Here is a 26,665-nt window from a genome sequence, read left to right as displayed (position 1 = left end):
TCAAATTATCCTTTGCAAAGTCACTAGTCAATAACATGTCACTGTCACAATTTACCTCAAAGAGACGGCAACGTCGCTAAAGTGCGTCTTTCTACTTTCCTGCGATTTAGTTTCTTTCACTAGACGTTTTGTGTATATTAATCAAAAGTTCGAGTATTTCCCCCCCAAAAAGCGGTTTTCTGGTACTTTGCTCTGTTTTAGTTGCGGCCTTATGAGCAAATCTATCGGATCCTATGTCGAGGTAAAACTACGGAGCAATAACGTCCCCAAAAAGCCGGTCCAAAGAGCATCCAAAATGCCGTACTTGTCGGACCCCACTCTGGTACCACGTGTGCAAAAGGTAAACACCAAACAATAACCATTGGGGTTGCTAAAGCGTCCATAAGGTCCCCCACTCATTTTAAACCTATTTGCTTATGTAGTACCTTGAAAACAACATTGAGAAGACCTATGTGGATATCGAGCAAATGGCAGATGAGCTGCAGAAAAAGTATAAGGAATATGCGAAGAGGAAACTTAGTCCTTTCAGGGCTTCGGTAAAGAAAGCCTACTCGATAGTGCTTCAGAGCTATGGGCTTGAAGATAAAGACAGTTCAGATGATCTTGTGAGTGATGATAGTGATCTGGAGAGTGATGATGATAAATTTGTAAGTATAAAGTGAAGTGAGTTGAGACATTAATTGTACTAAAAAATGTTAAAATTGTTTTCAATTTGATTATCTACTTTTATGAGATAATATTGGATATGTTCCTTAGGTAAAGTAAAAATGTTTAAAGAAGGCAAGAGTCAGACTGCTCTATGAGTTTTGGATATTGAGATTCAAATATTGGAAATTCAAATTTGAAAATGATACTTTTCAATACTATGTTATACTATTTTATTGAATATAATATCCAAAACAGTGTAACTGAAATCAGTATGTTTCATTCCTTTAATGATATATGTTAGTGACATTTTTTTAGTCACTAATAGGCTGATGTGTGTTACATTTGACAACCTTACAACAATTTCCCCTCTTTTTTCTCTTTACATTATTCATCAACCTTAGTACATGTAATCAAAAATCAGGGACTTTGCAGGATGACAGCGTCATGAGTAACACAATAACTGACATTTACCAAAGGCAAGCCCAGGTGAAACCCAAAGCCATGGACAACAGCGAGCTAATAGATATAAGCAGTGAAGACTCTGAAGAGGAAGCTGCTTACAAAAAGAGCAATGGTACTCCAGCTCCTTCCACTTCAACCCAACCTCGAGGAGTCATTGTCCAGCAAAACTACTCAAACAATAAACCAGATCCTCTTTGTGGTGACAGAGGCAGAAAGCGTAAATTCGGAGAAGCAACTTTGTTGCCCATCAGAAACCCTGCAGGTCCAAACAGGAAGAAACCAAAAACAGGAAAAGAGCAGCCACAAGCCAGCAGAGCCACTTTTGATGATGTGGGAGGCATGGATAAGACTTTGGAGGATGTGTGCAAGTTGCTGCTGCACATACGCCATCCAGAGTTATATAGGAAGTTGAGGATTTCACCCCCTAGAGGATTTTTGCTGCATGGCCCTCCAGGATGTGGAAAAACCTTGCTGGCCATAGCTATTGCAGGAGTAAGTTTTCATATTTTTGAACTTCTTTGGCTTTGAATTGTAATTATTGTGCAAATTAGGAATTGGGGGTGCCAATGATTAAAGTGGCTGCCCCAGAGTTGGTGGCAGGAGTGTCAGGAGAGAGTGAAGAGCGCATTAGGGAGCTATTTGAAAAGGCTTGCAATGCTGCTCCTTGTGTTCTTTTTATCGACGAAATTGACGCAATTACTCCCAACAGGCAGAATGCCCAGAAGGAGATGGAGAGACGCATAGTGGCGCAGCTTTTGAGTTGTTTAGATGGTAATTATGCACCTCATTTGATTATATTTGGTGTTTAACGTTGATTTTCAGATTTAAATTCATCAGAAAACGGAGAACAAGTCCTCGTAATTGGGGCTACAAATAGACCGGATGCGATCGATCCTGCCTTGAGACGAGCAGGGCGCTTTGACCGGGAGATTTGCCTCGGAATCCCGGACGTCAAGGCCCGACAGCAAATCTTAAAAGTCCAAACCGCCAGTTTAACTCTCTCTCCCGATTTCGATTACGAGAAAATTGCTAAATACACGCCAGGCTATGTAGGAGCAGATCTTCTATCTCTCACTAGAGAAGCAGCCATGGTAGCTGTAAACAGAGTATTTAATTCGATTAAGGAACAGCGCAGAATGGACCAAGCAATGGCTTTAAGGAAATCTGCAGAGGAAGCCAGAAAGGCCACTGAACTTGCCAGAAAGAGGGCGATGAAACTGGGTAAAAAACAGCCGGAAGATGATGCCAAGGCTGTAAATTCAATCTCCCTTAAAGATGATGAGATTGTGGTTGATGATGACGTGCCTAAAGAGCCAGCCTCTGCGGAGCCTGTAGTAGTGGTTGATGATACTGAAGAACCAGTTAAAGATGCAGAAGAAAAGCTCCTGGAAGATGATGAAACAACCAACAAAGAGTCGGTTAAAACCCCTCTGCAAGAAGAGGCAGAAGAAATAATTGTAGAAGAAGAGTCTCTTCCCCCACTGGAAGACTTCCAGCTTCCAAAGCCCAAATCAACACTTGAGGAATTGCTTGGATGGCTGCATGACGTTTCTCCAGTAAACGAGCAACATTTACAGGGACTTTGTATCACCATGGAAGACTTTGCTACCGCTCTTAAGAAAGTGCAGCCTTCTGCTAAACGAGAAGGTTTTGCCACAGTCCCAGATACCACTTGGGAAGATGTAGGGTCTTTGAAAGACGTGCGCGAGGAACTGCAAATGGCCATTTTGGGTCCAGTGAGACATTCCAAGGAGTTTGAAGCGCTGGGACTCAGTGTACCGGCGGGGGTACTGTTGTGCGGACCTCCTGGCTGCGGCAAGACGCTGCTAGCCAAAGCAGTGGCCAATGAGGCCGGAATTAATTTTATCAGTGTCAAAGGACCGGAGTTACTGAATATGGTGGGAATTTATCAGTTAGTTTTGTTATATTTTTTCAGTGTTAATTTTTTTTTTAGTACGTAGGCGAGAGCGAAAGGGCCGTCAGAGTGTGCTTCGAACGAGCTAGAAACTCCACACCTTGCGTCATATTTTTCGATGAATTAGACGCTTTGTGCCCTAAAAGGTCTGACTCTAGAGAGGGAGGACCGACAATGCGTCTGGTCAATCAGATGTTGACTGAAATGGATGGAGTAGAGGGTCGCAAAGGAGTTTTTCTATTAGCCGCCAGTAATCGTCCCGATATAATTGATCCTGCGGTTCTTAGACCTGGACGTTTGGACAAAATTTTGTACGTAGGATTACCCTCCAGGGAGGATAAAGTGGACATTTTGAGGGCAATTACCAAGGTACAGTATTTACGAGCTGAATTGTACACGGTGTCATGTACATACTTTAAAAGGCAATTCCTTAGATTGAAATTAGAAAAAGTTCGTGGTTTTAGCTACATTGTTAAACTTTTACACTCAAAGGTTATTTTTGTTTTAAATAGTGTTGTATAATTTACTAGAAAAAAGCACAGACATTATTGAAAATGTGGGGAGGGATCTACCTCCCTTTGAACTCTTTTTCCGGATTTGTGTTCATAAGAACTTGTCCTTATTTTGATCTAATCGCCTTTGAATTACTTGCTATTACCAGATACCCTGTATAGTGATACTCAATATTGAATTTTAGAACGGCACCGTGCCAAAATTGGACGAAGACGTTGATCTGGTCAGTATCGGCACTGCCGAGCAAATTAAAGGGTACACGGGGGCGGATTTGGCGGCTTTAGTGAGGGAAGCCTCAGTGTTAGCCCTGAAGGAATTTATGATGACCGGAGATTCGTCCAAGTCGTTGGCAGTGTCCAGCCGACATTTTATTGCTGCCGCGGGGAAAATCAGGCCGTCGGTGCCGGAGAAAGTTCGTTTAATCAACACCATATAATTATTGTTTATTAATATACGGAATGTTGATTTGTAGGATCAAAAGCACTACGAGAAATTGAGGCGTCTCTACACGGCCGTGCCGGAGCAAGCCGAAATCGAGGAAATGGAGTATTCTTAAGTTAGGTTTTTTAGTACCTTCATACCTTAAATTTTATGTTTCTTATAAACGAGCAAGCAGTTGCAGAAGTGCTCCCTTTATTTGCGTAATTTTTACGTTTAGGGAGATTTAAATTATGCCTGCTCTTCAAGTGAGTCGTTTGTAAAAAATCGAAATAAATTTCGTATCTGTCAGAAAATATAGTTGAATAGAAGATTTATTTACTATGAGAATAGTTTAATTTTGGAATTTTTAACGTTTGTGCAAAAGAAAGCCCATAAATACGAAGTAAAGCAAATGCAAATTCCATTTGCCTGCAAACTGTCATTTTGTAATGTTTACTTCATGTTCATTGTACCTGTTTAAACGCTAAAAATTCCAAACTTAAAAAATTTAATCTTATTTACCTTTGCTGGTGACTTGGTACACGCTGATAGCCAAATGAACACTATAGGATGGGCTATAGCGCTTCTCCTTCAGCACAGCACAGCACATTGTCCTATGAACATAAATAAAAATTTTCTGTTTCAGATTTATTATTTTGCAAATTACTTGAATTGCGCCTGCGCCATTTTCTTACTCAACTGTTCCCCATTGGCAGAGTTCTTCCAGAGGCTTTATTTAGGAAAGGCAAAATTATGAACGTGTATTATTCTTTAATATAATTCTCATTCATAGCCAAATATGAGACATTCATCAAGAAATAATCGGCACCTTCATCGTTTCGTTACAAAGAGCCCAAATAAGAAATAAATGATGCCGTTGCAAAGCTTAATACAAGTTTCAAAATCAGCAGTCCACCGAAATTACCGCATTTTTCACTGTTCAATAGGTGAATTTATAACATAGGATATTGCTTCAATTTGTATCTTGTTATTTTCAAGAATAATTAGCAAAAATACTTCTAAAGTTTCGATTTTTGAAGAATGAAACGACGCTACAAAATGAACCGTCGAAATTTACTAAAACAAATGACTACACTTTTGAATTATGGTGGCGACCCGCCAGGGTAGTCTAAATTCCGCTACGTCCTAGAACCCAGACGCAGCTTTCAGATGGCAGCACATCAGAACATAGTATTCTTGCCTTGTTTCGCGCAGAAACTTATCCAAGATAAACAAGGAAAACGAATTCTATAGTGCAATACGTCAAACGATGTAAAGGAAGAACTTATTTTACGTTCTATCTCTATCACACTAGTACTCAAATAAAGACAGACAACGCGTGGTGACGACCAGGGCTGCGCCCCAATAGAAACTCCCTTCCCTTATCCTTATTTTTGTAAACTCAAAAATGGCGTTCTTTGTGTTGTGACGTCCTATTTTTAATTATTTTTCTAGCTTTAAAAATAGGTTTTAAATGTTTATTTTATCCCGAAATCCTCGAACAAACACATGGTTCCTAGCCGTGACATGACTGATACCGAAAATACTCGCCTGGACCCCGCAGAACAACATTATCCCAGCAAAGGGGCGCCCGCCCTGAAGGCGAAACCTCCCCACTCGCTGCAACTGCTAAGTAGCTTTAAATTAAATTTCAAGCGCAAGAACGGCTATAAGACTGTCTTATCCAAGAGCAATGAAGATATCTCAGTCCAAGGGGCAATCTTTCAAGGCCCAGTTCTCATTAGTCAAGAGGTGTCAGGGCACAGCCCTGCGGGGTCTCCTACCAGCGACACATGGTTCAATACGTGGCCGGAGAGGTGCGAAAAGGTGAAAAGCGCCGACTGTAGTCCAGAAAAGGGACCTAATAGCAATACTCATAATGGAAACAAACTAACTCTTAATGAAGCATTAAAGAACATATCATTAGCTTATAGCCCTGTTACCAGGAAGCTACACCTTGTGGAAGATCTTAGTAGTGTTAAAAATGAAGAATCTCAAAACAACGACAAAGATGTCAACTTTAGTGACAATAATATTTGTGGTGCAATCAATGGGAATAAGGTGAGTATTGCATGACATCACAGAGCAATGTTAAGACATCTAAAGCATCCCACTAGGAAAGCGAATTTAACCCCAAGCATCTTGGCCATAGAAGGATACAGGAAGGCTCATTTTCCAGCACTATTTCAACTCTAAGTGAACCTTCCACTTCTGGTAGTCTCATAGGAAGCGAGGACAGGTCACTGTCCAATTTTGGAGATGATGGCTGTGAAGAAAAGACTAGGAGGACCAGTTTTAGTCAATTTTTTACCAAGTAGGTTGATTTGGAAGCCTAATGAAAGTAAAATTGAACCACATATACAAATGAATACCTTGTAAGTGAGAACCTTTCAATTCTCCAAGGGTTTTGCTTTTAATATCTTTATCATTACTTAAACAATAACTAGGCTTTAAGATATTTCCTTAATGATAGTAACAAAAGGTTTAGAGTAAAAAATAATAAAATTCTAGAAATGTCTTTTCTTGGAAATCAAATAACACCAACGCTGATGGTGGCCTTTGGAAGCTCTTTGGTAAAACCCCTTCTCAGTGTGAGAAATCCCCTCTACATGCAGTTGCCAGTTCCTCGGCATTAATACAGCTTAAAAGGTATATTTATTATAAAATTAGTGTAAAAGTTTTTAACAGGCTATTTTATATCAAAAAGTTCTTATGAACATTGATTTAACATAAATTTTATTTCCATTTTTCCCTTCATCGCACAATAGAATTTTTGATATAATTAGTTCAAATTTGGAGTAAGGTTCATTGTTAACTAAGCTTTTGGCATAGAATCTTCTGCTAAAATGTTAACATAATGCATATGATGCTGATAGTTGCTTCCATAAGTATATTTTTTAAAAGCATCCTTTATAAATTAAGAACCATATATTGAAGTTCAGGTGACTTTCCCATGAAAATTACTTCAGTTCAAAGAACAGACAACTTTATCTGGGCAATAAACTTCATGGAAACCAAAAATCTAATCAATGTCGTGCATTTATTTCACCATGTTGATACTGCTTTCAGTAAAGTTATCTGGACTATTTTTTTGGCACTTACGAGCAAAGCTCTATATTCAGGCCTTCAACTCTGCCTGCAAAAACGTTTGAGGAAGAGCAAAAACATGCCCAAGAGTACAATGAAATTCTGGCAGCTGCCAAGAAACGAGAGGCAAAAAGTAGTGCTGCAAAAGAAAAACTCAAGAAGTTACAGCTACAGCAGGAGGAACAACAAGCAGCTGCAGCTCGACATTTCTCGCAATCAGTCATTCCTAACTGGAGCCAAATGTTTGTTTCCTTTACTGTTGTATTAACAACAAAATTAATGTCATTTCTTTAGGGAAAAGAGCAAAAAGACTCAAGAGCTGTGGTGGCAAGGGCTGCCCTCCAGTGTGAGAGGCAAAGTGTGGCACTTAGCCATTGGCAACGAACTGAACATAACGCCACAGTTGTATGATATTTGCGTAACGAGGGCACAAACTAGACTGAACAGTCCTGAGCCACCCCCTGAAGAAGAGTGCGAAAGCAACCAGGAAAGTAGCATGGATGTAATTGAGCTGGACATTTCTAGGACGTTTCCCAATTTGTGCATCTTCCAGCAAGGCGGGCCCTACTCTGAAGTGTTGCACTGGCTTTTAGCAGCCTATGTATGCTTCAGGTAAGTTTGTCCCACAATTTAACAGAGAAACCTCATAAAACCAATATATAACCTTATAGGCCGGACATTGGGTACGTCCAAGGTATGTCTTATATAGCGGCCATTTTGATCCTGAACATGGACGCTTGCGACGCCTTTATCTGCTTCGCAAACCTACTTAATCAACCCCTACATCAAGCCGCTTTCACCCTTAACCAGACTCAAATGAACGCCTACTACAGCGCCTATAATGAGGTTTTCAATAGCCAACTTCCCAAGCTGTATGGGCACTTTCAGAGCTCAGGATTAACTCCTGATTTGTATCTTCTTGATTGGATTTACACGGTGTTTGCCAAGGCTATGCCTCTAGATGTGGCTTGCAGGGTTTGGGATGTTTTCCTAAGGGATGGATATGAGTTTGTGTTCCGTACTGCATTAGGTATTTTACATCTGTATCAGGGGGTGTTAGGAAAAATGGATTTCCTACATGGGGCTCAATTCTTGACGAAATTACCTGAGGATATGTCATCGGAACAGTTGTTCAAGAGCATTCAGTGTGTGAGCACAACTTTGGGAAAGGTGACTTTTGGGCAGCGAGTCGACAGATGCGCCACTGAGCAGTTTAGGTAGTTGTAGGTTCAAAAACAAAGTTTCGGTACGTGAGGCAAGTACAAAGCGTCCGGGGCTACTGACAGCATTTGATTTCCGTCCGCAAAGAAGCCTCGATTATAGTAATGTTTGCGATCTGTTTCTAAAGTCTGAGTATTGAACCTATGGAATTGCGTCATCAATCACGATATCATCTCTAAATGGTAGCATCTCCTAAATAAGATTTACCTTTAATTATAAACTCGTTTTAGATTGTGTGTCCGCTTGGATTAATTTACATTCATGATAAAATTTAACTTGTTAGTGTGAACGGAGAACTTATGCTGCAACTTCGGAGTTCAACACTCAAACTTTAATTGTGATATTTACGTTGAATCTTATATTTTTATATTTTTAATTTATAAGCGAGGAACGCAGCCCCGTTAGGTGCAAGGAAGTTCGAAATTAGATTATTGCTTGCAACTGCTGCATTATTGATTTATAAAAAAATATTTTGAAAAACTGTTTTGCCTTTATCTAGCTTAAAATTCTTTCAGTAGACAGGAAACTGATGGGCCTGAAGTGTTGGTTTATAGTGTCCGACTTATTGTTAATGTCAAGGAATTATTATATTTTTAATTGAAAAGAACACATATATTGTATTTATTATACTTTGTTGTTTCATTACAAGAATCCCCAGCTCAATCTAATATTACATAACAAAGGATGAAGATAGCTACCTCAACTACTCTCTTTACTAATTTCTCCTAAAATGCCTACAATTTCGATCTCAACCCCACCCATTCAAGTATCAGTGGCGTGAAGTAAGTGATAACAACATCAGCCCCTGAAAATACACACCATAATTTACAGAAGGTAACACACAACACAAATGACTCACCTGCCCTCCTATAAGAGCCCATAATCTCCATTAATCCAGCCTTCAAATCAAAAATTCCCTTTTCTGCTGCATTACAAATCATGGAATATTCACCAGACACCTGATACACAAATACCGGATAATCAGAGTATTTGTCTTTGACTTGTTTGAGAACATCTATGTAGGCCATTATAGGTTTCACCATCAGGAAATCCGCCCCTGAAATAACCCCCAAGAACCCTCCGAATTCTTAGAAAGGTAAAAAAAACCCACCCTCCTCTACATCCCTAGCAGCAGCCCTCAAAGCAATCCCATCACTCCCAGGGGGCAATTGATAACACTTCCTATCCCCAAAAGCCGGTTTTGATTTAGCGGCGTCCCTAAAAGGGCCATAGAAGTTTGAAGCAAACTTGCATGAATATGACAACACTGAGGCAGTGTTCTGTAAGTTGTGCTCCATTAGAAGACTTTTGATTGCCCCTATACGCCCGTCCATCATGTCAGATGGGGCCACGATATGTGCACCTAAAATGATTTATGTTTATGACTGTCAATATTAAAAATTAAATAGCTCACCAGCTTTGACATAAGCAAGAGAAATTTCAGCAATTCTTTTAATGCTTTTGGCATTATCAATAATGCCTGCCTCAGATAAAATGCCACAGTGGCCATGGGAGCTATAAGGGCAAAGGCAAACATCACATGCAATAGTCAAAGAAGGAAACCATTTACACAGGTATGGCAAAGCTCGGATTACTGGATTTTTGGGGCTATCAGCTATTGTGGCATAATCATCCTAAAATTCCTTCTATGGAGCTACTTACTTTAAATTCAAAGTGAAAGATCATACTTTGGGCAGAGTCTCTATGACCCCAAAAACAAGGATTGAAGACAACCCCTTTTGAACCAGAGGTTCTAGGTGTTCTCGCAGTTTGTTGATTCCATAACGCGCGATTCCAGGCATGCTGGGAATGTATTGCACCTCGTTTTCAGCCTCACTGAACTAAAACTTTTAAGGTTGCTCTAGCAAATTGTCTAGTTACATACATGATAAATACTGGATACATCAAATTTTGAGGTGTGATTTGGGTTTTAAATGACTGCCAGTCCCGTAGGGTTTGAGAGACAATGCCGCTGTGCAGAATGTGTTTTTTTTGTACCATATTGCTGTAGGTTTCACTCATATTGGGGCCAAAGAGGTGTAGGAAAGATGAGGATGACTTGTATTTTTTGGATAAGATTATTGACAATTTTGTGTTCAATTAAGAAGATTTTGTGAGTACCAAAAACAGATCTTTTGATGTAGAGAGCAACGCAGTTTGTACTAAAATATTAATTAATTTTTAATAGATAATTATGAACAGGAAATTGGGTTACGAGGGACCATATGGCAGTGTCCGTGATTGGTCAAAATTGAAGTTGTGACCAATCACAAGTGTTCACCTTCCCCAAATGCCTGACGTCATTGAAAAAACTCATAACCCCGCATATGAGTGCCCCTTAACCTAATTCTCAAACAAATAAGAAAATTCCTAATTTGGGGGTATCAAAGTGTTCCGTCACCCCTTCTTGCCACGTTTGTACGTAAATCTTGGCTAAAATGAGCGACGACTTACAGAGAAAGCTTCAAAGTGAACTTACTAACTTCAAAACCGTCCAAAAAGGTTTTTAACATTAAACTATCAGTCCCAAAACACGACAAACAAAACAAATTTTTTAGAGCTCCAAAAGGCGATCTCTACAAGGCAGCAATTGGATGGGCAGCTCAACGAAAACGAGATAGTTAAAGAGGAGCTGAACCTGCTTCCCACTGATGGCAAAGTTTTCAAATCGGTGGGTCCTGTGCTGATTAAAACTGAGCTAGTGGAGGCAAAGCAAAATGTGAGCAAGCGAATAGATTATATTAGTAAGGAAGTGAAGAAGGTGGATGATCTTATTTCCTCCTTGGAGAAGAAGCAAGATGTGCACAGGGAGGCCCTACAGAAGCTGCAACATCAACTGCAGCAGGCACAGGTTAAAGCTGCCCTTCAGGCTTAAGTTGATTGTTTATTGAACCGTTTTATATGGTATGATGTAGGAGTAACTTATGTAATAAAGATCTTAAAATGAATATTTTAGAATCAAATAAAGCACACACTTGTTTTACTAACTTATTGCCTAAATTCAACTATACAAGTTCAATTTTTTGCCTGTTATATTACTGCAATAAATTCTCAAAAATATTGTTGATATCAATTACATATATTACTTGACAGATATAGAAATAATTCGAATCTCATCATAAGGTTTATCAGTTTTTGGATTCGTCCTCACATTACTGATATTCTGGATAACTTCCATGCCTTTGGTGACTCTCCCAAATATAGTGTGCTTGTTATCAAGCCATGGAGTAGGTGTTAGAGTGATGAAGAACTGGCTTCCATTGGTATTTGGCCCAGCATTAGCCATGGACACTGTATAAGGCCTATCATGCCTCAAGTGTGGCTTAATTTCATCCTCAAAGTCCCCTCCCCATATACTTTCTCCTCCAGTTCCATTGCCAGTGGGGTCCCCAGTTTGAATCATAAAACCTTTGATTACCCTAAAAACATTCTGTCAGAGCATATTGCCTCAATAATAAAAAAAACCACCTATGGAAAACATGTCCATTGTAGTAGCCATTTTTGCTGTGAATGCAAAAATTCTCCACAGTCTTGGGACAGTCTTTCATAAAAAGCTTAATATGAATGTCTCCAAATACTGTATGAAGAACCGCGTGCTCGTAAAGTCTTTGAATGGCCGGGTCTTCGGTGGCGGCCATAACATCCTCTTTTGAGGGTTTTTCATTGAAGATGTCTCTATCCTGTTCCCCAATTAGGTCATCAGGCTCACGTCTACTGAACAAATAAAAACGAGCCTTTTTATAGGCGGAGCACACTAAAGTGGGATCTGGTTGAATAGCTTCTAAAGTAGGGTTGTTGGAGGCTTCCATCTCTAATGTAACTGCAGCTTTAGATCTTTTAGAAGAACCTATAAAGCTCACCTTTCAAACCCAAAAAAACAATAACTTAAGAAAAAATACCTTGATAGAGAGAGATATTGAGCATTCTAAGGTTCTCATTTTTCCCAATAATCCTGACCAATTTATTGCTGTGCAAATTAATCAGCTTGATCCCTAATAGAGTGGCATACATGATAAAATTCCCACTGTAATCAAAGACTACATTGGCCAAGTGAAAGGCCTCAGATTTCTCCAAGTCTCTCTCCACTGCCATGCGTCTGCCAAACTCCATATTGGGCAGTTGCTGGGTTTTGTGCTGCAACTCTGTAAACCTGCCATCTATTCAATAGAGTGAGACAACTTGGAATTCACTGATGCTCACCTTGGGAGAGTTTCATCATACACCCTACTGAGCTTTCCAGTCAAAAACTTGAAAACCTTAACACGCCTGTCAGTTGAAATTGTAGCAAATCTTTTACCATCTGGGGAGAATGTCAGTGAAGTTGGTTGCGTTTTATTTCTGACAAATTCAAACAAGTCTGTGTCCAGTTTGGAATCAAAGAAAACATTCTTTGGGAATGTAAAATCACTCTTCATGCCTGACCAATACTCTGTTAATGCCAGAAACTATAAAATCTACATTAACCAGAAATAAATAAGTGCTCACCTAAAATCCTGCTTTTGTCCACTGATATACACACATCATACTTAGGATTATATGAAATAATAGTTACAGGCTTTAAATGGATTTTCTCCAAAACTTTCAGAGGAACCACAGACCCTCGTCCATCATAAATGTAAATCTTGCAGCTGTCCTGATCGCTCACAGCCATGGTATGTACAGCATCTCCTGACCCATGTATCCATTCCACAGTGGCTGGCACATAATCCAGTTTAAATATATTGATCATATCAAAATTAATTACATCAAAAATCTTCAAGGCCTTATCTAAACTGGCAGAGCACATGAGACTGCCCGCGCAATTGGCCGCGATTTTCGTAATGGGTCCCAAATGGCTGCGAAAGTGCTTCACAAACTCAATGCCCCCTTCACACTTTTTCCAGAACTTGATGTGTCCGTCGCAACTAGCCGTTATAATAAAATCAGTGGGGGTTACCAGGGTGTGTGTTACGGTGTCTCTGTGCATGTAGCTGCGTTCATAGGACTCTGCTGAAGGTAAATTGTCCAAGTAAAGGTTTTCAAAGGGGAGGACTTTACGCTTTTTCGGTTGGACGGCTTCGGAAAGCATGGGCCCCACCAACTCAGGCTCGCTTTCGCTTTCATGAGGACGCTTCTCGGAAAGGTTCGATTGGGGCTCTTCTAGGTGGCTCATCGTTTATAGATTATCCTATTATTTACTTAAATAGGTTTTTTTTTGAGGTTATGCAGATGAGTGAGGCGACACGTAATCAGCCCCTTCTTGTCTATTATTGACTTAATGGCTATTAGTTAGAAAGTGATAGATAGAACGACGAAGGTTCTATACGGAACAGAAACTTTAAAGTACATGCAGCATTGCCAGATTGCTTATTTTTAAATAAAAAAGAAATTCGTCACAGTTATTATCTACAAAAGAAACCTCTGTACGGCAAGAACTTCATCAAACACCCTAAGAGCATTATTAATTAAAATTTTTTTTAATAATTTCAATTTATTTGAAATCGAGTTGCCCCATTGACGGCAACAGAGTATTTACATATGGCCAAGCATACTGTTGTAGTCCTATTCTTTTCTAGTATTTGTTATAAGGCTGTTAGCAACAAAGAGATAGATATAGCCACACGAGTCATATTGATCTTATAACTTATAGTGTGTATGACTGGTTGCCAGCTAGTTTCGATGAATATTTTCTATAATTTAAATACAAAAATAATGATTTAAATGAAAAAAGTCTATTTTATCTTATAACAGAACAATATCTCATTTTTTGCTCTCCTGTAATTTTATATTCCCCGTTCTAAAGACAGAATTCCGTTCTGAATTAAAAACGACAAGCTACCTATACATGGAACTATTTCCCTAACAGGACTCTTCATTTTTTGTGACCTCATTATGTCCAAGTTTCGGTATTTCTCTGGCTAACTATCTCCTCTAAGGGCAGACCTAACATTCGAAATAAATATCACACAACATAAAGATTAAAGGAATTTATCTGAAGTAAAGTGCAGCCTAAATTATATGAGCGCCATGTTCAAAGCGATCATAGTTTATTAACGCGGGAAAACCTTAAGGAACTTGAGTTCCTTCAAAAAAAGCGCTTATATCATTTAGATTGAACATTAATTTAAGTTCGTTTGACCTTTAAGTCAGGTTCTGTCTCGCTCTTGCGATTAACAGTATAGATGTTAAGAGCAACCTCAATTCCTTTAGATGCCACCATAAATGCAGGGACATAGGCTTCCTTCCCATTTCTTTTGCGAAAAAGCTGGATTTCCAAGAAATCCAATTCTTCCAAGAATTAGCTAATATAGGGAGGTTGAGACTCTATTCCTTCATTCTTTTTTATAATACATCTTGCTCTACCGGTTCCCGTTCGATCACCGTAGTAGGGCAACGCCGGACGTAGTAAGCAAATGGATAACCAGAGGTATACGAACGACCTTCTGCTTCACCACAAGAAGAACCTGCCTTAGGGTAACAATACACTTTAAAGGCCATAAAAGGTCAAGACGGAACTATATTGCAGAAGGGGGAGATTAGTTCAAAAAAAATCTTCGTCACTGATGGTATATCCTTCAGCGACAGTTCTGGGGTGGAGAAAAGAGGGTTTTTTTATTCCCAAGATTTTTAGCGGGTAGGTCTGGAGTCCCCTGTAAGGGTCGCCGCCGCGGAGGATCGGGGTCTCTGTATTATCCCCCCTATTTAACAGAAGAAGCCACCCGTCTGTCTATGGGAAACTGCGACTAACGAAGTCCATTATCGGACCAATCCTCACACACGGATCGACTGCGGAGGACACGCCGCGGAATTCTCCCCATCTTAGATAAATAGAGTCAGCTGGAAAGCATTTACCTCCCAATGGTGGTGAACGCTCCAATGCTAATCGGCAAAGAAGAAATTTGTTTCAATTTGCATTGGCAGTCAGTGTGCGACTGTATAAGAGTCAAAACCGACAACGCCTTTAAAAAGCCTGAAGTATACAGGGTGTAACATAAGTGATGACTTTAATTTTAAGGAGTGATTCCTGTCATATTTTAAGCAAAAATGTTCATATAAACATATGTCCTAACGTGCATCACTTTCGAGATACAGGGTGTTAAAGTTGAAAAAATGTATGTCATACGCGACACTTCAGGAATTTTCGAACGAGTGCGACAGTCGATGAGAAGAAGACTAGATGCTTGTATTAACAGTCGCGGTTCTCATTTTGAGCATTTGATTTAAATAAAGCTATTTTGACCCTCCGAAAATGTGCATGCATCATCAACTTTAAATGCATTTTTCTCATAAATCGTTGCTCGTAGCGACTTCAATAAAGTGTACCTTTTTTAAGCAGAAAAGATGAGAGAATCGATTTTTCTATTCCAAAATGGCACACAGGGTAGCACAAAAAAGTTGCAACGATTTCAGGGGGTCGAAATCGTTGCTGGTGGCGCCCTCTAGAAAATACAGCTAAATCGACTATAAATTTGAATTTTTTATCCCAATAAACCCCTGTATACGAAATTTCATGAAATTATTTCGAAGCAGTCGAAAACTATTAAAAAAAACGCAATTTATTTTTTCAACTTTAACACCCTGTATCTCGAAAGTGATGCACGTTAGGACATATGTTTATATGAACATTTTTGCTTAAAATATGACAAGGAATCACTCCTTAAAATTAAAGTCATCACTTATGTTACACCCTGTATAGTGATGAATTGCTCAGGGCGCTCAGGTAAATTACGTACTGGGGCCCCGGAATAACTCAAAGATGAAATCATTGCTATCGTAAAAGCGCCAGAGAGACAGAAAAAGTAAAAGGGGAGAGAACACATCATCACCATCAACTCGTGAGACATGGCTTGCTGCAGTCACTACAACTGGCGGGTTATGAGGTGTTTCTGAAAGGAAGCGAATCCCAACGACTGCTGAAGAGAGATCAAAGGATCGCGGGTACGGGGCATTAAATCCTCAACAAACAACCGAGTTTGTTAGTGGGGAAAAAATCCCGCACCGGTTGAAAGTTACAGGCGCCCAGTGTCATCTTACCGGGATTTATTCCTCCGGGATCGCGCCATTTCCCCAAAAAAAATTCCTTTATGAGGTCCATTAAAATTCGTCATTCTCGCTGATAATTAAACCAATATCTTTGTTTTCTCATCAAATGGATAATGATAATGCTCTAATATCCCAAACCTTACAGCTAGATTGACGCGCGTGTTATCGACGTATGAGTAAATAAATTTTCAATTAATAAGTATTATATTAATGCGAAATTAGATAATTTTGTATTAACTGCGATGGCTTATTTGCTTAATTTTATCTATACATTGGCAGCTAGACCTAACGAGAGAGGCAAAAAACGATTATATTGCCATTAAATGTTTTTAAATTAACAGCAATATATGGTCCGCCCCATCAGCTTAAGAACTCCCTTCTAAGGGCCGCTGGATTCGTCATTATAATTAAGCGCTCGGCAAATATTATTTTTCCTCTTAGCCCGACTTAACTTATAATAAATAATAATTTATTGAACATCGCCCTTATCAACATATATTAGAGTTCTGTTTTATTTATCGCCTTCGCTTTGCCAAAGCCTGCGGCTTGCCATGAAGTCCCAATTTATCGAGCAGGTAATGTCCCTAATTTCAACACAGAACAGATGCAATTTCAAAAATCGTTAGGTTCAAATATTAATGGAGACTCAGCACATCAAATATACCGAGTGCCTCTTTGGTAAGCCCAACAACTACATGTGGCTCTGCAGTAAAAAACCTCATATGGTCTATTGGATGTCCACCAGCGATGAAATTAAAATCAGGAACTGCCTCAGTAAGGTAAGAATTATAAGCTGTGTGAAAGCTCGTCTCAAAAATTGGCTTTAGATAACTCAGGAACAGGAGATTAAGGTGCTCAAATTGGTGCTCTCGTTCTTGGACCGAAATCCCAATTCCAGCCCTACTAAAGTGCCGGAAATCACCCTGCTCTACTTAAACGAAGTGATAACCAGCAATATCTTCCGGCAAACTGCTGAGCAGTCCCCTAAGCCTTTTTCGAGGTGCGTAATAATTTCAGACGTAGTTGCATCATGTGCAATCATGGTTCAAAGGTCGGTTCGGCTAAACCCAATTGGCAATTAAATGGTTCCGTAAATAAAGCACTGCTATTGCAAAAGAAATTATGAGGCGATTCACGTACAAAATGGGTTTAGTTGCACCATGAATGTAGAACTGAACCTTAGAGTAATTTAAAGGTTTTCATTTGGATTTTTAGAATGGAAAGTTTTCGCAATAGTCTAAGGAAACTGGGAGGGCTTAGCATCAAGAAATCCCAATTGGAGGTACCCTGCAGAGACGTTCATCAGAGAAGGTCTGTGACTTTTAATGAAGTCCCTACAGTTTACAAGGTTGTAATTCCAAGAAAATAAAACAATGAAACTTCAGAAAATAATTTATAGTAAACTTTATAAACTCACAAAAACATATCTATGGAATGACAACTTTTAAATGTTCAGAAACCTCTAAATTTGCAACTAAATGCAGTATAAAAACCCCAAGTGAAAGTGCCCCATTAGGCTTGGAAATGACCCTCATTAATGTGGCATATTATGCAGTGGCACCTAAAAAGTTTCTCCTTAGGTGGTGGGCATTAATTATAAAAAAAAATTTCATAAAGACCCCATAATTAAGATAGGAAAGACACTGTTAGGGATATATTTGATAATGTGGTTTACGCCATTCGGATTGATTGGATCATTTGGAAGACTGCGGAGCCACACACAACAAAGATGAAGAGCGCTAGAAGCCATGGACCCACCGGAGAACTGTCTTTTTCTTGTTTCTGGAAAAAATAATAAATTATTTACAGGGGGGCTCATGCTTGCGTGCAATAGCTACATATAAAATTAATGCCCGGCTTCTTCGGCATGGAAACGAAGGCAAAACGTTATTTGGTATTATTTTTTGGGTCAAAAAGCTTTGTTTTCTAACTCTTGAGTTCTTATCTTGGGTACATATTTTTTATCAATGTCTAGACTACATGCTGCATTAAACATTGCCTCTTCACTTTGCAGCCCCAGAGTCTCTGTTAGAGCAAGAAGACAACCCTTTTCAAGCCCAGAAATGGGGTACAATATGGAAACAACACTGACAATAGTACTTACCGACGTTTTGGGTACATTTCCCCGCATTGTTACCATTTTGCTGGCTTTCTCGTTAGCAATGCGCATTCTTTGCTTAGGGGCCATTGTAGCGGTGCTTTTTAAGTTGAATTTAAAGAGGTATCGCGGTCGAAATAACGTTTACCTTCCCCGTGTAAGGACAAACAAAAAAGTGCGTTTTTATAGGATCTACGAGGAAAACACCAACACAAGTGTCACGTTGACAATTGTGAGAGCGCATGCACCGAAACGTGTAGTCTTTGACGATCGATGTGATTTAGTGATATTTGAATTATTTGTCGGTTTAAATTGCAAGATATAAGAATTGTCCCTAAATTCGAAATTAAAATTATTCTACGATTTAATAAAATTCTTTCGACAGTCTCTTTTCAGTTCACCCGTTAATCAGTATCCAATTTTTGAGTACAAATTAAATATCACAGTATTCATCAACGTAGCGTGAGCGCTATTAAGAAAACGCACATTTATTTCTCCAAATCACATTTTATGTTTAACTATGAACTGAACAATAACAATAATGCTACAAACTTTAATACCTAATATAACGAAACAATTAACATTTAATTAATTACAACAACGAAAGCTTTATTAATTGCAATGAATCAAACAAAACTCAAATTAATTCCTTTTGTGGACGCCAATTAGTTGCTTCTTCCTCTATTTTCATCCAATTTATGATTCATCTCTCTCCCCCTGTGACAAAAACATTCAAGAAATAAAGTCAACAAATCGGGTTACGTACTTGAGAGCCAATAGCACCGAAGATGACGCCCCGTGGTGCCGGGACTTCACGCGCGTCTTGGGGAATTTCAAAGTTAAACTCCATGGCACTTACTGCAAGAAAAAATAATAGCGAGATGATTTTTACACAAACTTACCACTTACTGTCCAAATTTTTACTAGCCTCGTTATTGATGATCCCCATGACCTGATCGAACTTGTCATCGAACCCGAAACTGACCTCCGCACCCTCTATAAAAGTTTTCAAAACACATTTTAGTACTGTCCAAAAAGACGAACTAAACTGCCACCTGTTATTCTATTTTGAATCTCCGGAACGTCGTCAATCAGCGATGAACTATAAACATAGCTATCACCTGTCAAGTTGCTGATACGGGCACCTACTTCGTCTAAAATCTCCCCAGGTCCGGGACTGACCACATTAGTGAACACGTTCCCATTGATGGAGTTGCATTTCTGGATCACTGTGGCCACCACTGGAACCTTGATCTGCACCACGCATCCTTTATTGGTCTCGTTCTCTTTGTTCTCTCCTACATCTCGCTGTTTCGGCTTTACGGAGATGTGCCCGTATTTTTTCAAATCTTCGGCAGTGGCAGGGACCAGCATTTGCTTATCGCCGGCCGGAATCACTCGAACGAGGACGGGAATTCCCGACAAAGGGCGAAGAAGCGAGAATGGAATGTTGCCGGTCGAAAGAGCGAGTTTCATGGCATCGGTATTGATCGGATCCACTATGATCGCGTTCGCGTAATCCCTGTCAATGTCAAGTCTGAAACCATTGGAAATTGACTTGAATTAACCCGAACTAAATATACTGACTAAAATAAAAAGGAGCGACCAATCTTAAATCCTATAAAGTTATAGTTCGTTCAATACTTATGCTCAAAATGTCTTTAACTTCAATTAAACAAAAGGTTGACCATTTTAAAATGCGTACTTACTTAGACGCACTATCAGTATCAATGGAGACTTCCATGGGGCGTTGAGTGCTAACTATCAAACCGTGCTTGTATTGTTCATGCTGCCTGAGATTGATGCGTTTTCCGAATTCCAAACCGCAAATCTTGCACAAGTAGCGCAGTACTACGTCACTTTGGTTCTGATGGATCTAATAAAAACAAACATATAGAAAAATATTTTAAAGACTTTTTCGGCGACTAATGAGTGGTTTAAGGTCGGATATGCAACGAAAACATCTCGATAATTTTATAGTTTGTGTTATTTAAATCATCTTACTTTTGTTTTATGGCACATCAAATTCGACATTTGATTGAACCCTTTGCCGCACACGTCACACTTATAAGGGCGCTCATTTGTGTGTGTAAAAATGTGATTCCTCAAGTTACCTGTAAAAGTTACTTTATCCGTTTCACCGAGTGCTGCGGGTGACATTTATACTCACCCTTCTGATGGAATGCTTTATCGCACAAATGACAGCGATGCGGCTTTAGCCCTGTATGAGTTTTGGTGTGCGAAATAAGGGTGGACACCCTGTTGAAATTCTTGTTGCAGATCTGGCACACGTAGGGTCGCGCTGAAGAGTGGATGGTGCGGTGTTGCGATAAAGTTGACATTTGCCTAAATGCTGTACAAAATTTTAGTAATAGGAGATTCATGACGAGAGCTAATTAGGATTCGTACATTTGCCGCAAGTGAGGCAGTGAAATTTCCTTTCGTCAGTATGGGTGGGCAGATGCCTCATTAGAGTATACTGATGCCCGAACTCTTTGCCACCTACAAAACCACCCTTTTATATTTCTCATACTTAATAATTCCGCATTAAAATCATTTACATAAACCGCATTCAAAAACTCGGATGCTCTTTCCATCCTGCTCCTTATATTTGGGCTGACTCACCGCTAAGGGGACATCTTTCGGTGGATGGGCATTAGAGCTGTTACCTAGTTCCAAGGATTTAGCTAAAATTATTTATTATTTCAGTGCTTTTAATTTTATGCTTATTAGAAGGAAATTACCGTTGCTGTTGTCAATTCCCTGTAGCAGCTGTATGTTGGAATCGTTCTCTGTACCCTGCAAGTGGCCGTATTGCGAGAAAAAAAGGATGTCTGAATCGTCGATTAGTTCATCCTTTATCAGGCTAAATTTAAGGAAATATCATTTGAATCAAAATATTTTGTACATAACGACTTATGGTATTCTAAATTATTATTGTTCCTCCAAATCCTCCAGAAAAACAACTTTTTTTGGTTAATTTGTCTAAGAAAAAACAACTCTACTAAATTATTCAAAACCAACTTTCTCTGGAGCAATCTTTATTTCACACATATAGATTTATTAAGTGAACATGAAAAGAGTGGGAAAAGTGGTTTTCGTCTTCATTTATCTCTTACCACAAACTTGAGAAAACAGAAATTCGAATATTTTCTTGGGAGGTTTTGTTTGGAGTTGAAACTATGTTGCGTATGAAAAGGCTGCACGAAAATCTCAATAAAATTATTTTAATAAATTGTAATAATAATAATCGGAAGATTTAAAAAGTTAATTAATGGGAACCTGTTTTAAATTCCTCATGAAGTCCTGAAGAAGCATTGAAGAAAATAAAAGTCGCTAGAGCGTTAATTAACAAAGTTTCGATGTGCAACTCATCGATGGCGCCACATGAGCGCTTGGCCATTATAATTTCGAATACTTCCCGTATCATTTCAGGAAATTTGAAAGATCTTATAAAATTCCTACAAATTTGAAACATTTTTGGTTTATTTTGGGACAGATAGGGCCTTCAAAAAGGATGTACATTGCCCCGGAGACAACTTGACGACGGTTAAATTGACTTTGAAAGTCAAAAACTCTCACGAAAAAATTGAAACTCTTTTTTGTTAAAAAAAAAAGCTGTCGCACTAGACTACTCACTCATCTCCTGCGTTCTTATCGATCAGCCGCTGCAAGTTCTCCACTTCTAAGATCGTGAAAGGTTGCGGTTCCATTTTCCACTTTTTTTGTCCGTAGAGAGGGTTGCTGCAGTAAGGGAAATATGAGAAATGATGACGGTACCTGGAGGCAGAGTTGCCAGGTTGCGTCATACAGCAAACAATTAGTATAAAATATTAAACAAATACGTCACGTACGTATTGGGAAAGGAAGAGCGCGCAAGGAAAAATGTTGGAAATAAATATCAGATTTGTTTTTTACTAGACCAAATTGCAATTGCTGTACCAGAATTGCAAATTGCTTTATAAAAATCGCAATATATCTTGGGTGGCGTCTTGGGGTCGATTTTCAAATCTTTCGTTCGAGAAAGCTGTAAGTTTTAATTGATATTTCCGCTGATAGGGCTCTTACTGGAAATGAGTATCTCACTTTCTTATTTTGTCATTCTTGCATCTCGCAACAAAGATAGATATACTCTCGGTGTCTCGATGCAAGAAATTTGACTCAGGTGTTCAGTTGCTGTGACTTTTCGAATTGTTATTTAAAGCTTGTTTTGCACTGTATGTCATAACCTCAATAATTTAAACCCGGAAGATTTTGAATGATTTTACAATGTACAGACTTTATAGACAATGTAAATTGTGCAGTAATAGAGTCGCAATTTTCCGCAATGTTTCGGATAAAAGAAGGTGGCTTTCAACTGGAAATCCTCAAGAAAATATCGGTATGTTTATCTGAGGAAAATAGAGCTTAGTTCATGTTGCGTAATGTGAGAGATATTCGGTAGATGACGCAGGTATCGCTGGGGCGCCAAAACTACTATTTCCAATATTTCACTCCACAAACTAGATTTTATCAACAAGTTAACTTAAAATTTATAGAGTAGTATCTTCATCATTTTCCCTTTAGTATATGAACACAAAATCTTCTTCAAACTCTCTCCTCACGAACCTAAATGTACCAAAAATGCCATATGATCTATCACTCATTTCAGAGCTAGCCCAAGCCTACAAACCCCAGGAAGTGGAGCAACTCCCCTTTGACAACGACTATTTTACCCCCTCATCGCCCTCAAAGGAGCCCCCTTTCAGTTTAATTCTCCCACCACCCAATATTACTGGCACTTTGCATTTGGGTCATGTCCTTACTGTCTCCATCCAGGATGCCTTAGTCAAATGGTAACTTCATTATCTCAATCCAGAATTAAAGTTTTATAAGGGAACTTTAGGCATAAAATCCATGGGAGGCTGACTATGTGGGTGCCAGGTTTAGACCATGCAGGCATTGCCACTCAGGTGGTAGTGGAGAAAAAACTTTGGAAGGAAAGGGGACTCACTAGGGATGATTTAGGACGTGAAGAGTTCGTGAAGGAGGTGTGGAAATGGAAACATGAGAAATCATCTTCAATAAGTCAGTTTTCAGGCATTTATAGTTTTTTTGGTGTAAATTTATTGAATTATTGCAGTTCACCAGTTGAAACGTCTCAATGTCGACTTAAATTGGGACAAAGAGGTTTTTACTATGGATATAGATCGCTCAAAAGCAGTTACTAAGGCTTTTGTCACTTTATTTGATCAGGGGCTCATTTATCAAGCAGACTATATAGTGAATTGGTCCTGTACTCTTCAGAGTGCAGTGTCTGATATTGAGGTGGAACACATACCTGTAGAGGGCCCCACTGACCTTCCAGTGCCTGGATATGAAAAAGCTGTGAAATTTGGGCTTTTATTTAAATTTGCTTACAAAGTGGAGGGATCCCATGATGGTTAGTTTTTATTTTCTTCTTCTCTTGGAGGCTTTATTTGAACAGTGAGTTACAGAGGAGCTGGTGGTGGTTACAACAAGGCCAGAGACTGTGTTAGGAGACACTGCAGTAGCTGTTAACCCCAAGGATCCCAGGTATTTGCACTTAATAGGGAAAAGAGTTTTGCACCCATTTAGAGGAGGCTCAATCCCAGTGATTTCAGATGATTTTGTTGATCCTGAATTTGGGAGTGGTAAGTTTGGAACAATAATTATTTTTCTAGACAAGAATTAAACCTTATTATTCAATTCAACAAAAATATAGATTTTTTTTAGATTTGGGGGAAGAAATGGGGTTATTACAATCACCTTTCTGTCAAGATAATAATTTTTTCTATGAATCTATTTTAATCAAGGGATCATTTCAGGAGTTGTCAAAGTGACCCCAGCCCATGACCCTATCGATTTTGAAGTAGCAAAACGCCATAATTTAAAATCTCTATCTGTAATCAATGAAAAGGGCTGCTTGAGTGAAAGTAACTTCAAGAATATTCAGAGATTTGAGGCTAGGGAAATAATCCTTAACCAGCTAGGGGAAATGGGGTTGTTGAGAGGAAGTCAACCACACAAAACTACAGTGCCTATTTGCAGTCGAAGTAGGGATGTAATAGAGTTCTTAGTGAGGCCTCAATGGTTTCTCAATTGTACTAAAATGGCTGCTCGAGCTGCTGCAGATGTGCGAGAAGGGAGATTGATTATTGAGCAGAAACAGTTTGAGAGAGTGTGGTTTCAGTGGCTTGATAACATTAAGTAAGATTTTACATGTTAAAAATTCTATTTAGTTTAAAATGTTGATATCAATCAAAAAGAGATTGGTGTATTTCGCGCCAGCTTTGCTGGGGCCATAGGATCCCTGCCTATTTCTTCCCCAAGCATAACCATTGGGAGGCTGCAGGGAGTCTTGAAGAAGCAAAGGCAAAGGCTTCAAAGCGCTTGAATGATAACATGGAGTGCAAACAAAGTGAGGATGTCTTAGACACGTGGTTTTCTTCAGCGTTGCAGCCATTTTCTGTGTTTGGATGGCCGCAAAAGGTAAGAGCACGACAACAACACATGGGCCTCTTTGATTTTTTTCTGTTTATAGACCCAGGAGCTTTCCACGTATTACCCACTGTCATTAATGGAAACAGGGCATGATATTTTATTCTTTTGGGTAGCTCGGATGGTAATGCTGGGTACTCAATTGACCGGCTGTTTACCCTTTCACCGAGTGCAGCTACACGGCATGATATGTGATTCTCATGGAAGGAAAATGAGTAAGAGTTTGGGCAATGTCATTACTCCCGAAGAAGTAATAGAGGGCGCTTCTTTGGACCAACTCAAAGATACCTTGAAGCGAAGCTTTGAAAGTGGCCTTTTACCAGGGAAAGAGTTGAAAAAAGCCTTTGAAGGGCAACAGAAAATGTTTCCTCAGGGGATTCCGGAGTGTGGAGCTGACGCCCTGAGATTCACCCTGTTATCACACAATTCTAAAAATCATATTATCAATTTTGACGTCAATGAGTGTCACACTAACAAATTATTTGGAAACAAAGTGTTTCAAGCCACCAAATTCGCCTTAATATGGATAAACAAAGTTTGTGAAGTTCAAGGAAGTGAGTTTGATAAAAGAGTCACATTTGAGGAGTTGACGTTTATTGACAGGTGGATACTGAGTCGTTTAACGTTTATGCTAAAGGCAATCGAGAGCGCCATGGAGGGGGGCAATTATCACCTGGCGACGGCTGCGTTAAAGAACTTCCTTTACTACGAATTTTGCGACATTTATTTGGTAATAAAAAATAAAATGTAGTATTATTTTTAATGAATTAAATTTAGGAGGCGATTAAAACAAACTTAAAAAACCACACAAGGGAATGTTCCTCAAGGGGGCATTGTCAGACTTTGCTGAGTTGCCTGGATCAAAGCTTGACTGTATTATTCCCCTTTATGCCTGCGATGGCGCAACATTTACACAAAAGTTTGCCCCAATTCTCAGAAAAAGGTTTCCCTAAGGTATAAGTAAATTTCTAGCATTCTTTTTTCTAAACTACTAAAATAGATCACAGACTTGCGCAATGAGATCTTAGAACTTGAAATTCAGGATGTAATGGAGCTGATCACAGGTATTAGGAGATTGAAAAAAATATTCAACGTCACTTACAAATACTTTCCAGAAGGTTTGACGTTAATAGTCTTGAAAAGTTCACAACTAACTGTTTTTTTTTCAGTTTTCTTGCTGCCCTTCAATCAAGACTTAGCGGAAAAATTCTCTCAAATAATCAAAGATTTATCCAAAATTCACACTTTACACATTTTGAGTAGCACTTGCCCGAAGCCTGAAGGTACAGTGGAGGATTCTATAGGGCGCAACAAAATCTATTTGACAGTCCCTGAAGTGTTAAAAAAAGCGCTGGAAGTAGATCTGGATAAAATAGAAGTTAAAAGAGGGAAGCTTGTTAAGGAGCTAGAGAAGCTTAATCAACATATTTTCAGTGAGGGTTACATTGAAAAGGCTTCAGTTGAGACTAAAGAGAATGACAAAAGAAAGGTGATTATTGATGAAGTTTTAAGCGGATGCAGGTAGTAACCTCTTGATTTTAGTTGACAAAAATTACAGAGAAGATCGCCAGGATTGATTATATGAGAAAGTTGACGAGATAAGAGTATAAGTGTTTAAATTGCGATTACATACCACCTAAATTCAGAAGAATTCAAATAAATAACTGCGATAACCTGGCTACACTGCTAGCCTGGAGAAGTGTACGCCATAATCTCTTCTAAACTGGACAATTTTAAGGCATTTTCGTGTAGGTTCACACTGCAGGTCCTTTGTTGTT

The 26,665-nt window shown here is 39.1% G+C and overlaps 9 protein-coding genes across 11 annotated transcripts; 5 read left to right on the top strand and 4 right to left on the bottom strand.

Moving 5' to 3' along the window:
- The first annotated feature begins 45 nt into the window (after positions 1 to 45).
- On the top strand, positions 46 to 4,306 carry smid (nuclear valosin-containing protein-like smid). Its single transcript, XM_066393803.1, has 8 exons — positions 46 to 340; positions 423 to 647; positions 1,081 to 1,602; positions 1,662 to 1,881; positions 1,933 to 3,008; positions 3,065 to 3,394; positions 3,723 to 3,950; positions 4,011 to 4,306. The coding sequence occupies exons 1-8, from the start codon at positions 212 to 214 to the stop codon at positions 4,092 to 4,094; spliced, it is 2,814 nt and encodes a 937-aa protein (XP_066249900.1). The 5' UTR covers positions 46 to 211; the 3' UTR covers positions 4,095 to 4,306.
- A 1,024-nt stretch (positions 4,307 to 5,330) lies between these two features.
- LOC136411243 (TBC1 domain family member 12-like) lies at positions 5,331 to 8,895 on the top strand. Its single transcript, XM_066393717.1, has 6 exons — positions 5,331 to 6,019; positions 6,076 to 6,272; positions 6,470 to 6,607; positions 7,081 to 7,287; positions 7,340 to 7,657; positions 7,717 to 8,895. The coding sequence occupies exons 1-6, from the start codon at positions 5,468 to 5,470 to the stop codon at positions 8,264 to 8,266; spliced, it is 1,962 nt and encodes a 653-aa protein (XP_066249814.1). The 5' UTR covers positions 5,331 to 5,467; the 3' UTR covers positions 8,267 to 8,895.
- Positions 8,896 to 8,921: 26 nt separating this feature from the next.
- On the bottom strand, positions 8,922 to 10,427 carry Pbgs (Porphobilinogen synthase). The gene is made up of 6 exons (XM_066393718.1): positions 10,152 to 10,427; positions 9,955 to 10,102; positions 9,681 to 9,900; positions 9,378 to 9,629; positions 9,126 to 9,323; positions 8,922 to 9,071 (listed from the first exon to the last, which is right to left on the bottom strand). The coding sequence occupies exons 1-6, from the start codon at positions 10,286 to 10,288 to the stop codon at positions 9,001 to 9,003; spliced, it is 1,026 nt and encodes a 341-aa protein (XP_066249815.1). The 5' UTR covers positions 10,289 to 10,427; the 3' UTR covers positions 8,922 to 9,000.
- Positions 10,428 to 10,595: 168 nt separating this feature from the next.
- Positions 10,596 to 11,233, top strand: Pfdn6 (prefoldin 6). Its single transcript, XM_066393766.1, has 2 exons — positions 10,596 to 10,768; positions 10,825 to 11,233. Exons 1-2 carry the CDS (start codon positions 10,705 to 10,707, stop codon positions 11,139 to 11,141), a joined length of 381 nt encoding a protein of 126 aa, XP_066249863.1. The 5' UTR covers positions 10,596 to 10,704; the 3' UTR covers positions 11,142 to 11,233.
- Positions 11,234 to 11,326: 93 nt separating this feature from the next.
- LOC136411261 (peptidylprolyl isomerase domain and WD repeat-containing protein 1) lies at positions 11,327 to 13,471 on the bottom strand. The gene is made up of 5 exons (XM_066393745.1): positions 12,752 to 13,471; positions 12,467 to 12,695; positions 12,166 to 12,416; positions 11,735 to 12,113; positions 11,327 to 11,685 (listed from the first exon to the last, which is right to left on the bottom strand). Exons 1-5 carry the CDS (start codon positions 13,416 to 13,418, stop codon positions 11,349 to 11,351), a joined length of 1,863 nt encoding a protein of 620 aa, XP_066249842.1. The 5' UTR covers positions 13,419 to 13,471; the 3' UTR covers positions 11,327 to 11,348.
- A 3,102-nt stretch (positions 13,472 to 16,573) lies between these two features.
- On the top strand, positions 16,574 to 17,668 carry LOC136411711 (uncharacterized). Of its 2 annotated transcripts, none has more exons than XM_066394376.1 (4): positions 16,574 to 16,863; positions 16,915 to 17,067; positions 17,125 to 17,288; positions 17,504 to 17,668. In XM_066394376.1, the coding sequence occupies exons 1-4, from the start codon at positions 16,840 to 16,842 to the stop codon at positions 17,655 to 17,657; spliced, it is 495 nt and encodes a 164-aa protein (XP_066250473.1). In that variant the 5' UTR covers positions 16,574 to 16,839; the 3' UTR covers positions 17,658 to 17,668. The 2 variants fall into 2 exon arrangements, with proteins under 2 accessions (XP_066250473.1, XP_066250472.1); XM_066394375.1 differs by having other exon boundaries at positions 16,579 to 16,863; positions 17,116 to 17,288.
- On the bottom strand, positions 17,669 to 18,598 carry LOC136411712 (stress-associated endoplasmic reticulum protein 2). Its single transcript, XM_066394377.1, has 2 exons — positions 18,393 to 18,598; positions 17,669 to 18,070 (listed from the first exon to the last, which is right to left on the bottom strand). Exons 1-2 carry the CDS (start codon positions 18,474 to 18,476, stop codon positions 17,960 to 17,962), a joined length of 195 nt encoding a protein of 64 aa, XP_066250474.1. The 5' UTR covers positions 18,477 to 18,598; the 3' UTR covers positions 17,669 to 17,959.
- Positions 18,599 to 19,035: 437 nt separating this feature from the next.
- On the bottom strand, positions 19,036 to 22,107 carry LOC136411546 (uncharacterized). The gene is given in 10 exon segments (XM_066394154.1): positions 19,036 to 19,103; positions 19,153 to 19,244; positions 19,296 to 19,382; positions 19,442 to 19,923; positions 20,096 to 20,262; positions 20,391 to 20,500; positions 20,557 to 20,739; positions 20,796 to 20,888; positions 20,948 to 21,252; positions 22,026 to 22,107. Coding segments are annotated over 10 exon segments (1,614 nt in total). The 5' UTR covers positions 22,100 to 22,107; the 3' UTR covers positions 19,036 to 19,082.
- A 484-nt stretch (positions 22,108 to 22,591) lies between these two features.
- Positions 22,592 to 26,545, top strand: LOC136411259 (valine--tRNA ligase-like). Of its 2 annotated transcripts, XM_066393742.1 has the most exons (12): positions 22,592 to 22,767; positions 23,038 to 23,221; positions 23,272 to 23,453; positions 23,509 to 23,808; positions 23,864 to 24,040; positions 24,215 to 24,596; positions 24,656 to 24,878; positions 24,931 to 25,617; positions 25,665 to 25,841; positions 25,888 to 26,005; positions 26,057 to 26,376; positions 26,430 to 26,543. In XM_066393742.1, exons 1-12 carry the CDS (start codon positions 22,656 to 22,658, stop codon positions 26,487 to 26,489), a joined length of 2,922 nt encoding a protein of 973 aa, XP_066249839.1. In that variant the 5' UTR covers positions 22,592 to 22,655; the 3' UTR covers positions 26,490 to 26,543. The 2 variants fall into 2 exon arrangements, with proteins under 2 accessions (XP_066249839.1, XP_066249838.1); XM_066393741.1 differs by having other exon boundaries at positions 25,888 to 26,376; positions 26,430 to 26,545.
- The last annotated feature ends 120 nt before the right edge of the window (positions 26,546 to 26,665 follow it).

The sequence above is a fragment of the Euwallacea similis genome, chromosome 10, assembly GCF_039881205.1.
Source record: "Euwallacea similis isolate ESF13 chromosome 10, ESF131.1, whole genome shotgun sequence".
In the NCBI taxonomy this organism is placed as follows: domain Eukaryota; kingdom Metazoa; phylum Arthropoda; class Insecta; order Coleoptera; family Curculionidae; genus Euwallacea; species Euwallacea similis.
The sequence above is the reverse complement of the archived record's forward strand: the minus strand, read 5'-3'. Positions and strand labels throughout refer to the sequence as shown.

Coding starts and splice junctions, on each gene's coding strand:
- smid (XM_066393803.1), top strand. CDS start 212: ATGAGCAAATCTATCGGATCCTATGTCGAGGTAAAACTACGGAGCAAT. Junction 341..422: donor TGGTACCACGTGTGCAAAAG/GTAAACACCAAA, acceptor TTGCTTATGTAG/TACCTTGAAAACAACATTGA. Junction 3,009..3,064: donor GACCGGAGTTACTGAATATG/GTGGGAATTTAT, acceptor TTTTTTTTTTAG/TACGTAGGCGAGAGCGAAAG.
- LOC136411243 (XM_066393717.1), top strand. CDS start 5,468: ATGGTTCCTAGCCGTGACATGACTGATACCGAAAATACTCGCCTGGAC. Junction 6,273..6,469: donor TTTAGTCAATTTTTTACCAA/GTAGGTTGATTT, acceptor ATAAAATTCTAG/AAATGTCTTTTCTTGGAAAT. Junction 7,288..7,339: donor ATTCCTAACTGGAGCCAAAT/GTTTGTTTCCTT, acceptor TCATTTCTTTAG/GGAAAAGAGCAAAAAGACTC.
- Pbgs (XM_066393718.1), bottom strand. CDS start 10,288: ATGAGTGAAACCTACAGCAATATGGTACAAAAAAAACACATTCTGCAC. Junction 9,630..9,680: donor TCTTGCTTATGTCAAAGCTG/GTGAGCTATTTA, acceptor AAATCATTTTAG/GTGCACATATCGTGGCCCCA. Junction 9,072..9,125: donor GGGCTCTTATAGGAGGGCAG/GTGAGTCATTTG, acceptor GTGTATTTTCAG/GGGCTGATGTTGTTATCACT.
- Pfdn6 (XM_066393766.1), top strand. CDS start 10,705: ATGAGCGACGACTTACAGAGAAAGCTTCAAAGTGAACTTACTAACTTC. Junction 10,769..10,824: donor CTTCAAAACCGTCCAAAAAG/GTTTTTAACATT, acceptor CAAATTTTTTAG/AGCTCCAAAAGGCGATCTCT.
- LOC136411261 (XM_066393745.1), bottom strand. CDS start 13,418: ATGAGCCACCTAGAAGAGCCCCAATCGAACCTTTCCGAGAAGCGTCCT. Junction 12,696..12,751: donor GGACAAAAGCAGGATTTTAG/GTGAGCACTTAT, acceptor TGGCATTAACAG/AGTATTGGTCAGGCATGAAG. Junction 12,114..12,165: donor CAATATCTCTCTCTATCAAG/GTATTTTTTCTT, acceptor TGAGCTTTATAG/GTTCTTCTAAAAGATCTAAA.
- LOC136411711 (XM_066394375.1), top strand. CDS start 16,840: ATGAAGTCCCAATTTATCGAGCAG. Junction 17,068..17,115: donor TCAGGAACTGCCTCAGTAAG/GTAAGAATTATA, acceptor AATTGGCTTTAG/ATAACTCAGGAACAGGAGAT. Junction 17,289..17,503: donor TCCCCTAAGCCTTTTTCGAG/GTGCGTAATAAT, acceptor TTGGATTTTTAG/AATGGAAAGTTTTCGCAATA.
- LOC136411712 (XM_066394377.1), bottom strand. CDS start 18,476: ATGGCCCCTAAGCAAAGAATGCGCATTGCTAACGAGAAAGCCAGCAAA. Junction 18,071..18,392: donor GAAATGTACCCAAAACGTCG/GTAAGTACTATT, acceptor TATTTTTTCCAG/AAACAAGAAAAAGACAGTTC.
- LOC136411259 (XM_066393741.1), top strand. CDS start 22,656: ATGTACAGACTTTATAGACAATGTAAATTGTGCAGTAATAGAGTCGCA. Junction 23,454..23,508: donor TGAGAAATCATCTTCAATAA/GTCAGTTTTCAG, acceptor GAATTATTGCAG/TTCACCAGTTGAAACGTCTC. Junction 24,041..24,214: donor TGATCCTGAATTTGGGAGTG/GTAAGTTTGGAA, acceptor GGATCATTTCAG/GAGTTGTCAAAGTGACCCCA.